Below are 11,349 nucleotides of genomic sequence, written 5' to 3' on the forward strand. Positions count from 1 at the left end.
TTGTCGAGAGTAGAGATTTACTACATCACTGTATAGAGATCATAGAACAAACTTACTCCAGCAGGTCTGATCTTCCAGATGAACCTCTTGACAGCCCTGAGGTCAAATGGTTTACTGACGGGAGCAGTGTTATAGAGATGGGAACTCGGAAGGCAGGGTATGCCATAGTTGGTCTAGATGAAGTCATAGAAACCAAGGCCTTGCCACCACAGACATTGGCCCACAGTGCTGAGCTAACTGCATTAACAAGAGCTTTGCAGGAGTTCTCTGGTGGCCTAGTGGTTAGGATTCCAGGCTTTCACTGCTGTGGCCCGGGTTCAGTATCTGGTTGGGGAACTGAGATCCCACACAGCCAAAAAAAAATAAAAGAGAGAGAGAGATTCTTATAACATCATATGATCCAAATTACCAACAACAGTTTGCAGTCCTCCCCTAGTTGAACAGGTAGTAGCAACAGCTATGTCCTTCATGGACTATCAAATCTTAACCACGGTGAGACAGACATTCCGGCCTGCACCCCTGAAGGGTTTGTTTTCCTCTGTAGACATCCAAACCATCATATGTTAGAAAATTATGGCCAGACCCTGTCCTTTTCCAACCAAGGTATGGCCTATAACTGCACTGATAATGTCCATTTCATAGGCGAGTACACTCTGGGGACTACAGGGCTAAGAGGGATTGTGATCTATAACAGGACCACTCTAGCTCACCACCAAACCCGGAGAGCACTGGGAATGATCTTAGCAGGGGCAGGGCTGGCCATAGGACTGGCAGCTCCATGGGGAGGCTTCCCTTATCATGAAGCAACACTGAGAAATCTCACCAGACTATGTGATAAAACAGACAGGGCAAGCCTTAACAGGACTTAAGACCTCTCGTTACTTTGGTTAATGCAGCTCTTGATAATCATCTAGCTCTTGATTACCTTCTGACAGAACAAGGCAGAATCTGTGGGATTAACTATTACTTCCTGCTGCACCTAAATCAGTGTCACAGGACAGACAGAAGTTAATAGTAAAGAAATATACACCCAAGCAGAATGGCTTCACAATTTTGGCAGGGGTGATATCGCCTCCGTCGTCTGGTCAGCAGTTAGGGAAGCCCTCCCAAAGTTAACCTGATTCCTTCCCTTTCTAGGCTCTCTTGTAGCTATTATTGTTCTTCTCCTTTTTGGCCCTTGTCTGTTTAAGCTTTTGGTTAATTTTGTGTTTTCTAGGCTTCAACAGTTTCAAGGAAGGCTCATGATGGCTCAAGGATTTCAACCCACTCCAGCCAAGGGTAACCCAGGTCCCTAAAACAGTCAGCAAGGGACTTCTATACCTATAGGGTAGGTTAGGATCTGCAGCCCCTGTCCAGCAGGAAGGCATTTCAGAAGAAGAAGACCTCCGGTCCCTTAATCCTTAAAAATAAAGGGTGTAGAATCCCTCAGGGGGGAATGAGACAGGCTGGGACCTGGGACCCTTTGCTGCAGTGCTTACACCTGGACAAACATCTCCTGGAGCAACAGAATACAAGAAACTGTAAGGGAGTAAAAATAACCACACACACCTGCAACTGGGGCAAATTATGAGCAAGACGCAAAAAAAACAAAAACCCAACTGCCACTTCTGAGGTGTTGGGAGCAAAAGCAGGGGACTACTCAGGATTCCTGCCCACGACACCACCAAGAGGGTGGGCAGACCACCTAAGCCACCCCTCTGGCCTGACCCATGGATATGCCCCTACTCTCACTCCATTTAAGGAACCAGCTCGGAGCCACCCTCCCCCAAACCCTTGTTCCCCCAGCAAGCAAGCAAGGGCACCTGTTGCTCGTTGGGCACCTGTTTCTTATTTTCACTCCCTTGTTCTGCAGCATGAGCCCCAATAAAGCCTTGCCCGAATTTCTCTGGCCTCTTACCAACTTCTATTGATTAAAGAGTCCAAGAACCTGGGTCAGTAACACTAAGACCAGCGGCTGTCTGATGGGGCCGTTCCAGCTTCAGCTGATAACATGTTTATTGCATTAGTACAGTCGGCCTGCCCCCCGCCACCCCCCTCCCCAGCCTGTTCACAGCTTTCTGCTTACTGCCCAAAGAGGTGGCCCTTCCCCCAGGGTGGGCATTCTGGGCACCTCCCCCACCCAGGTCGTTGCTCGGGGACCCTGCTTCTCTGCCTCCTCCTGACCAGCTGGACCCTGTGCGCAGCCTGGGCCGCCCCTATCGGGGTTGCATTCAAGGATTATTCTCTGTTAATAAATAAGCCGGCATGGCTGCCTGTTGGCCAGGGCCGGTCGGGTCGGTGTCTTCCCTCCACCAGGAACCGCTGTGTGCCGGGGCCCTAGCTGCTTCCCAGGGTCTGACCGCCCCCTCTCCCTGCTGCTGCCACCTCCCCAGTCCCCAGTGTGGGGACGGCCGAGTCACCAGTGCGCTGCGCTGCGCGGCCCCCGCTCAGCACGCAGTTCTGGGGCGTGTGTCCTCCGGTTGCGGCCCTTCCTCCGCGACTCGGGAGGCGGTGGGCGCGGCGCGGGCTGCGGACGACACATTCGCAGGGAGTTCGTACCACCGCCGCCCGGCTCCACCAGCTGCAGGAAGTCCCGGTACCAGAGCTTGGGGCCCGGCGGCGCAACGGGCGCAGCATCCTCGGTCCGGGCCAGCCTTTCAGCCTGCGCAGCACTCAGCACGTGCAGCGCCAGGCGACGCATTGGCTGCGAAAAGCCCTGCTCCACGGCTGCGCACAGGTACACGCCTGAGTCCCCACGCCGCAACCAGCGAAGCAGCAGGCCCCGCATCGTGCGTTCGGCTCGCTCCTCTGCGGGCACCTGCAGGCCGAATCGGCGTGAGGCTGACGTTAGGGAACAGGGCGGGGCTCGCCTGAACGTGGGGGCGCGTCAGAGACCCCTCCAGTGGGCGGAGAAAGGGCGGGGCTTCCTTCGGACTGGGCTGGGGCGCGGGCGTCAGGAGCCTAGTTAGAGGAATGGGGCCTCACCAGGATGCGGAGTGCAGGCAAGGGGCCAAACTGGGCGTTAGGGGTCTGGTTGGGCGGAGACTCACTGGGCGGAGCTGGATCGCATCTAGATGTGCGGAGCAGGTCAAGGGCCTCATTAATCAGGGCGCGCACTTCCTGGACGTAGGAGTCGGAACAAGGGCCTGGTTGGGAAGGGAGTGGGGGGAGGCTCACCTGAGTGTAGGCCGCCTCCCCCGCGCGCTGGAAGGTCCACTCCACGCGCGCCTGCAGCGAGCGGGGCTCACACTCCAGGAAGGCGCTACCTCCCTCCACACCGAACACCTTCCGCTCCAGCAGCGCAGGATGGGATGAGTCTAGGGGCAAAGGGAATGTCAGATTCAGACAAGGCAGGGCAGGGTGGGGCAGTCTTTAAGGGTTGGGGGTTGAGAGCAGCTGGGACACTCACCCCCAGTGCACAGTGTGCTGGGGTCGCCGTTCCTTACATCCTGCCGTCGGAACCTCCTGGGGAGAGGGGACATTAGAGCCTCTGTGAGCCCTTCTTTTAGCCAGGGGCAGATAAAGACTCCCTCCAGGCAGCCCGCCCCTGATCCTACCCACCTCTTGGCACTGGGCTGGAAGCGCGTGCACGCGGCCCCATCCCAGGCGCAGTAAGGGTCACGTGCCAAACAGCATTCGGCACAGGCGCGGCCGTGGGCAGCGCAGCGGTGCAACGGGATCTGGGCCACCCCGCTCCGAGAGGCTACGTACAGTTGGTGCTAGGGGTACAAGGGGCTCCAGGCTGACCGAGGGTGGCCCCGTGCCTGCCTCCCATAGGTCAGGGATCCCTTCCCCCATTTGACAAAAGGGAACACTGAGGTCTCAGGTCCCACAGTCTAGTGAAGGCAGAGCCTGTACTCGAAACCGGGGCTTGTAATTACCAAGAGAAGAATGGGGGTGGGGGCACCTGGGAACAGGCTGGGTCCATTCCGCCCGCAAGCCTTCTGGTTACTTACCCTCTTGGAGGAGATTTGCATGCTGGTGACAGCAGCTGAGTCCTGAGAGGGAGGAGGGGTGCTGGGATCAGGGCTCCGTGGGGTGGGGGTACCCCAGGCAATGGGGGCTAGGCCTCACCTCAAACATGTGCAGCTCCTCCAGGAGCAGCCCCTCAGCATTAGGCCAGCCACCCTTGGGGACGGAGATCACCTTCAGCACGGTGCCAGCATCTGCAGGGATGAGAAAGCTGAGTGACTCCTTGTGTTCCCTGACAGCCAGGGCCAGGGGTCTCCTCACCTCTGAGGCCTCCACCCTCCGCATGGTTGGGATGGTGAAGAATGTGGGTTGGAGCAATCAGAGAAGCATCCAGAAGGAGATGGGGGCACAGCCCCCGGAAAAATATGGAGATGGGACTGAACAGGGGGAGCTTCCACTAACAGGCCAAAGAGCCTGGGCTGGGTCTTGTGGGTGGTCATGGCAGGACCCTGACCTGTGCCAATGAAGAGGACGTCGTAGTATCCGTCAACAGCTGCTACACGGTCCGCAGTGATCTGGGTGAAGGTGTACCCGGCACCCACTTGTTGGAAGAGGGGGCGCCCCCCCATGGGCAGGACCGAATTGTACATGAGGGGGTGGTTCCGGGCAAACTGGATGACATCATCAGGAAAGTCCTTGGTGGAACTGAAGGTGCCAAAGGTCTTGCTGGGGCACTGGGGGGTGGGAAGGAGGCATGACAAGGATGTGGATATGAAGGCCTGGTGGGCAGCCCTCCACAGGACACCTCCCGGAACCTGGAGCATGTGTGAGTGTGTGTGTGCGTGCGCACGCACAGGGGGCGGGTGTTGGACAGAGTCCTGCCCTGGGAATCTGAGAGAGGAGCTCCAGCTTTGCCTTTGGGGGTCTGAGGGGGAAACATGGCCTTCCCCTGAGGAGCCCTGTCTAATGAAGATGATGTTTTCCCACCCATAAAAAAAAAAGAAGACACGGAGCTTCCCTGGTGGTGCAGTGGTTGAGCGTCCGCCTGCCGATGCAGGGGACACGGGTTCGGGCCCTGCTCCGGGAAAATCCCACAGGCCGCGGAGCGGCTGGGCCCGTGAGCAATGGCTGCTGAGCCTGCGCGTCCGAAGCCTGTGCTCCGCAACGGGAGAGGCCACAACAGTGAGAGGCCCGCGTACCATAAAATAAATAAATAAATAAAAGAAGACACAACATTCACCAAGAAAACCCCAGGCCAAGTTCTCCACCCCTGAAGCTTTAAGTGGGTTGTGGTGGGAGTCCCTGGGCTACGCACCATGCCAGGTCGGGGGTAGGGGACACGGCCCTGGTAGGACACCCACTGGTGCACGGGCCCCTCCTTGTGTGCAAAGGGTCCCAGGAAAGCGCGGCGCACATCATTCATGCTGTACACGCACACTGCGGAGCCCTGGAAGATGCTGCTGCAGGTGAAGATGTAAGTGGAGTAAGGCGCTCAAGTGGGGCCCAGCCAGCCTTGCCCCACTACCTCCCACACCTCACCTGGTCGTGGAGAAGACAGCATAGAGCAGCGGGGTCCAGCGATCCCGCGAGGACAGCAGGAACACGTCCTCTGCAGGGAAGGGACCAAGTTGGGGGAGGGTGCACAGCCAGGCTCAGGGTCTGCGCCCCTGCGCCCCCTCCCCACACCCCATCCTCCATTATTGGCACTTACGGAGCTGGTCAAAGTTCGTATCGCCCTCAGCACCGGGCACTGAGCACACCAGCCGCGCCTTCAGGAACGTAGTCCACTTGTTGACCAGGCTGCGCTGGCCACCCACGTCGTTCTGCGGGGTCAGTAGGAGGGGATGAGGGCGAGGCCCCAACAGACAGGCAAAGGGGCGGTGGCAGGATCACCGAATGTGGCCCAGGGACTCCTCACCCTGCAGATCTGGCCAACGCGGGACACAGACAGGCGTCCCAGGGCCGGCGTGGCCTCCACTGCCGACTCACGGAAGAAGAAGTAGATCTTGTCGTCGTCCGGGTTCTCACTCTCCGGGATCCAAAAGACCTTGACGAACTTGGGCTCTGACCACAGCAGGAGGCGTGGGGTCAGCAAGGTCCTGGCCCTGCCCCCTGCTAGGAGGCCCAGGCACTGCCTCCCCTTTCTTTCGTGCCGGCAGAAGCCCTCAGGGCAGCAGCTGACCACCCAGCCTCTGGGACCAAGTTCAGATGGTGCTCCCCGAGGACACAATCGAAAGAAAGAGGGCCTGCGAGTCGAGCAGAAGCCACGAGAGGGCAGCAGAGACCATGGCTATCTGGGCCCACAGGCAGGCAGACCCTGGCCAGTGGTGGGCCTCTCGCCTCTCCCCTGGCAGTTCTCTATGCCAGTGGGCCAAGAAAGGAGGGATATGGGGTACCTGGTTTTACCTTCACTCATGAATCTTCCTCTCTAGCAGGAAGTAGATGTCCCCACTCCTGCTTCAAATACTCTGCTGGGTCTCATCACTCTTAGAATAATCTACCCTGGCCCTACCCTGTGCTGACAGTCCAGACCCCTTATCATTGCTCCCTTCATGAGTCTGTTCCTTGGCTTGTTCCTGCCCCCAGGGTCTTTGCACTAATTATTCCCTCTGCTTGGAATGCTCTTATGCTCTTCCCGCAATCCTGCTGTGTTTTGGGCATTAGCGCATACCTTTTCTCAGCAGGGTAGCTTCCTTTCCCCAACCCTCCCACCACCACCACCGCTGCCTAGTCTCCTTTTCCCTTCCTCTCCATTCTCTCATTATATCTCCTGGCCATTGGAACTGATCTTATTGTGTATTAGATCTGAGGTCTGTGAACTCAAAGAGGGCACGGGCCATACCTATCTTGTCCACCCTGTGACCCAGTGCCTAGTGCAGGGCTTGACCCAGGGTAGCTACCTGGTGAGCACTCACTGCTCACTCCCTTTATGGGCCTTACTCAGCACCTGCTCTGTTGGAGATGAGGTCCCCCTCCCAACAGTCCCAACAGTCTTTCACCGTTGAGCCAGCGGGAATCGTGTGGTTCCGTTCGGAGACTTGGACGATGACCCAAGCTGCGGAAGATGGTAAAGTCCCGGCCCATGAGGTCTGCGGCTACTCCCGAGTACAACTCTTCCCCTGTAGACACGGCAAGGCTGCTTAGTGAAACCAAAGGCTCTTGTGGTGGGTTGGGGGCACTATGGAGCTCTGGGGGCTCTTGGGGAGTCAGTGAGGCTATGGGGGATCCCTGGGGCTCTAGGGAGGGTCTTGGGACTTTGTGAGATGCTAGAGTCTCTGAGGGGTTCCAGGAGCTCTCTTGGGGCCCCAGCCTTTGGACTCACCCACCAGCACGGAGGCAGCCCGATGCCTGGGGTCATAAGGACTCTTGCCCTTGCCATCCTCTAGCCTTCGAAGGTCCAGCCGGAGCATGGGCTCCTGGGAGGCAGGGGGGAGTTGTTACTGTAGGCCCTTTCTTACCCTCCCAACCTCCCTCCCTGACCAGACCTAGCCTTACCTCCAGCCGCTGGCCCACCTCCACAAATGCACAAGTTGGGTGGAAGGCCCCTGTGCCACAGGCCAGCAAGTGGGTGCGGTTGTAGGCATGCAGCAACTTCACGAAGTTCATGCACTCAGTCTAGCACGCACGTGGGCAGGGGCAGGAACAATGAGGCCTCCCCCAGGGAGGTGGCCTTAAGGGCTCCCAGCTCACCAGTGGCACTCCCACCCCTTCTTTTCTGCATTAGCCCAGGCAAGTACTAACATGGGCTCTAGGGGCTCAGGTGCCCTTGGTGACCAGCCCGGCTCACCTCTCACCAGAAGAATGGGTTCATTGGGAAGTGTGCCTGCATTGCCCCCCATGACGCAGAGGCCTCCAAGAAGAATCACATAGCCCCCACCCTGACTCACTACCTCTGGACTTCAGCCACCTCAACCCTCCTGCCCCCATCATAGCCAGAACAGGCAGGCTTCTGTTTTAGCACTGCCCATCTCTAGAGTAAGGGGCTGACCCTCCCCACTCCCACCCAGGCAGCCAACACTCACGCCAATGTCCTTCCCTGCCCAGTTGCACTCCTCTCGCCATTCCACAGGGGCCGGCCAGGCCAGCTATGGGGAGGGTGGGGGAGGGAGAACACAGGTCAGGGACTCAGGATGTTCTCTATGCTGAGGGTGTCGTCCACTCAGGGGGCCCATCCTCCAGGAAGCCTGGAGTGGGGTCCCGGGGCTCTTTCCCGGGGCGGTGCTGAGGCTGGGGGTCCCTGGCACCTTCTTGGCCCGCTTGCTAATGTTGTCCAGGCTGAGGGAGGCCACATGGTTCTCAGCGCCCACAAACAGGCGCCCACGCTCCTCATCCAGCAGCAAAGCTTCGTAGCAGCAGGTCCTCTCCAGCCTGAAGGTCCGGAGACCGTGCTGGGCCTGGAGCTCTGTGGGGTGGGGACACCACTGAGGATTCGCCAGTCATGCTAGAAGCTTCTTCCAGGCCAAGGTTGTACATGTGACCTGGCCCACACACATGTGAATTTACACGCGTGTGAGTTTACACTCAGGGGGACAGGCCCACCCAGGGTCAGAGCTTCCAGGGTGGGCAGTGCAGCCCACCCCTGCCCCCATGGGGGAAGCAGGTGGAGCTTCTAGGGCAACTTCAGACAAGTAGTGTCTCCAGGCGAGTGTGCGGGGAGGCAAGGGTTCTGGGGTAGGCCTGCATGTCGGGACAGCCAGAACCCCAACCCCAAAGTCAGGCTGAGGGTTCTCTGCCACCAGCCTAGGTTCAGTATGATACCACTGCCTAGTAACCACCCTGTGTAGGGGGTGTGGGAAGGGGGCTCTAACAGTTCCCACACCTCAACTTCCCTGGGAGCAGGGGATGGAACAGAGGCAGGATCTGTTGCCATGCTTCCTGGGAAAGCATGAGGAGAATGTGGGCAGAGAGCTTGGGGACTGAGGCCAGGAAAGGGTTAATTGGAGATGGCCTGAGGGTGCCCCCAATCCAACCCAGCCGGTGGCACACACACAGTGCAACAGCAAACACAACACCCCCTACCCACACTGGGCCCCTTTCCTGCCCACCCTGAGGTAGGCCCTCCCGCCCGCCAGGTGCACCTACCTTGGAAGGAGAGGCGAAGGCGTGGCGTGCTGGGGGCAGCACCCCCCAGCACTGCCACCCAGAGCAGAGCCAGGCCTGGGATCATGGCGGCGGCCTCAGCCCGCCCCATCCCTGCAGCTCAGGGAGCTCAGGGTTCAGCGGGCGTGTGTGGAGGAGCCTTGAGCCACCCTGGACTCTGCCCCGGGATCTGGAAGAGAAGGAGCTGCAGCGAGAGCTAGGGAGGGAGGCTGGGGGGAGTCCCCAGGGATCAGATTACAGCCCCTAGGGGAAAGAGGCTGGGGGGTCGCATTCCACTTGCAAGTCCTCCTCTCCCTTGGAGGGTGCCCTGCCTGGCCACAATCACAGACACACCCACGCTGGGCACACCATCGGGGTCAACCCCATACTGGCAGGCGCCTGCCCCACCACGTCACCCTCCCCAGTAACCCGCCCTCATGTACACACACCCACAGGCATTAATTCACAAACTCTGCATGCCTACGTCATGCCAGCCTGGGACTGGGGCTGGGGGCAGTGGGGCACACAGACAAGGTCCTCCTGCAGGAGGGGGCAGAATACCAACAAGGACTCAGATTGGTGCAGTCATTGCAGTGGTGCCAAGTGCAATGAGCAAAACAAGACAGTCATGGGTGTGACGGTAACAGGAGGGGGGTCAGGCCTCTGGAGGTAGCTGTGCACCCACGGGCCCACAGAGGAACAGAAGCACATTTGGAGCTGGAGCCAATGGTGTGGGCGTCTGTGAGTGTGAATGTGCTTCTAAGGATCCCTTTGTGTATCTGTATTCTGTAGTGAGTATGTGTGTGTGTGGTGTGTATGCAGGCATATGTGTACATATCTGTGTAAAACCATGTGGCATGTGTGTTGTATTACACATGTAGGTGTGGCATGCATGTGTGCACACACGGCATTGTATGCATGTCTACACAGTGTGTACATGTCTGGGGGGTGTACACTTTGTAAGTACATACGTGTTTGTGTTGCACATGTGTGTATGTGTTTGTGTACAAGTGTATGAGTCTCTCTGGACATGCAGGTGAGCAAATATTATAATCACAGCGTCAATCACTGCCTTCAACTCTGAGACACTCCAGAAACCCACTTCTCAGAGGGATAAGTGCAACCGGGAGACGCAGGGCTGGGCAGACGCCTCAGTTTCTGATTTGGGAGCTGCTCCCACTTGGATCCAGCAGCCCCAGCTTTTTGCTTGACCTCTCTCTCCCCACCCCAGAGGGTGGGAGGGGCTGGTCACACACAGAAATTCTGTGAGCTCAGACTTCAGACCCAAGAGGAATCAAGTGGGGAGAGCCAAGGGCCTAAAGCAGATTCTCACCCCCAGCTCGGGTGAGCTGCCCTTCCCTCTCCAGCCTCCAGAGTCTCCCTGAGCCTCTCCATCCCGTCTTCGCCCTCAGGGTTTCCCCATCTTTGAGACCCTCCACTTCTCTGAGCCAGAGCCCTTCCCTGGACCTCTCAGATGGGGTCAGGCTCTGGCTGCAATGCCCACCCTCCTTCCCAGAAGTTGGCTGGGCAGGTGCCGGGCACAGTAGCCCTGGCGTGGGGCTAGGTCCTGGGGTGCATTCAAGCAAAGGGCACAGCTGCCGGGGCACGTTCCTGACTGCTCTCCCCAAACCCCCGCCTAGCTCTGCCGCTTCCAGACCCCTCCCACCCTAGGACTCCCACCTCCCTCCTTCCTTCCACTGACACTTGCCGCTGCCTCTTCTGGGCCCGAGAGGTCTGCGACGTCACAAAACACCAGGTTGCCTTCCCACACTCCACCGAGAGCTCCGGCATCAGCGGCTCCTCACCCTGGCCCCTTCTCACCCTGCAGAAGGGGAGAAGCCGAGGGGCCCTAGGGCACCCTCTGACGGCTCCTTTAAGGAGAAGCCCCCGCCCCCACCAAGCCAGCCGCGCCCCGCCGTCAAGTTTACGGGGCGGATCGGGTGACTGGGCAGGCAGCCGGACCGGCTGGAGTTGGTGTCCAGAGCGGAGCGGGCACAAGGGAGGGGCGGGTAGGGCCGACCCCTCCCCCCCGTAGGGCTTCAGAGCAACAGGATGCCCCACGCAGCGGTCCTGGAACTGAGGCCGGCAGTCAAGGCAAATAAGGAAGAAGCAATAGAGACCCCCTAGCCCCAGGCAGCTCTGGCAGAGGGATTGGTCAGATGGGGCACCCCCAGGGACTCGTTTCTTCACTTGTCCCTCCATAGCTGGGAGCTGGAGGTGGGTAATGAGGGGCTCAGCTGCCACCTCAGTCCCCAGGAGCCAGCTGGGAAGGGCCGGTCAGGGTCAGAGGTTGGAGCGGGGGTTCTCAAGTGGAGGTTTGATGGGCCCCCAAGACCCTGCCCCAGTCCTTCCTTAGGGCTTGGGCCACTTAGTACTTCT

The 11,349-nt window shown here is 58.7% G+C and overlaps 1 protein-coding gene across 7 annotated transcripts; it reads right to left on the reverse strand.

Annotated features, from left to right (window-relative positions):
* Nucleotides 1-1,957: 1,957 nt before the first annotated feature.
* SEMA3B (semaphorin 3B) lies at nucleotides 1,958-11,044 on the reverse strand. Of its 7 annotated transcripts, none has more exons than XM_024737945.1 (19): nucleotides 10,673-11,044; nucleotides 8,974-9,175; nucleotides 8,136-8,293; nucleotides 7,914-7,976; nucleotides 7,387-7,506; nucleotides 7,214-7,307; nucleotides 6,891-7,010; nucleotides 5,810-5,955; nucleotides 5,603-5,714; nucleotides 5,431-5,500; nucleotides 5,207-5,351; nucleotides 4,406-4,625; nucleotides 4,054-4,145; nucleotides 3,936-3,977; nucleotides 3,541-3,698; nucleotides 3,389-3,444; nucleotides 3,157-3,296; nucleotides 3,030-3,049; nucleotides 2,558-2,797 (listed from the first exon to the last, which is right to left on the reverse strand). In XM_024737945.1, exons 2-19 carry the CDS (start codon nucleotides 9,080-9,082, stop codon nucleotides 2,653-2,655), a joined length of 2,010 nt encoding a protein of 669 aa, XP_024593713.1. In that variant the 5' UTR covers nucleotides 9,083-9,175; nucleotides 10,673-11,044; the 3' UTR covers nucleotides 2,558-2,652. The 7 variants fall into 7 exon arrangements, 6 of the variants coding, with proteins under 6 accessions (XP_024593704.1, XP_024593688.1, XP_024593680.1 ...); XR_003002261.1 differs by having other exon boundaries at nucleotides 2,706-2,797; nucleotides 2,965-3,049; nucleotides 10,673-11,043; XM_024737936.1 differs by lacking the exon at nucleotides 3,030-3,049 and having other exon boundaries at nucleotides 1,958-2,797; nucleotides 5,207-5,348; nucleotides 10,673-11,037.
* Nucleotides 11,045-11,349: the final 305 nt, after the last annotated feature.

This window comes from Neophocaena asiaeorientalis, unplaced genomic scaffold, assembly GCF_003031525.2.
Source record: "Neophocaena asiaeorientalis asiaeorientalis breed wild unplaced genomic scaffold, Neophocaena_asiaeorientalis_V1.1 scaffold680, whole genome shotgun sequence".
NCBI classification, from domain to species: domain Eukaryota; kingdom Metazoa; phylum Chordata; class Mammalia; order Artiodactyla; family Phocoenidae; genus Neophocaena; species Neophocaena asiaeorientalis.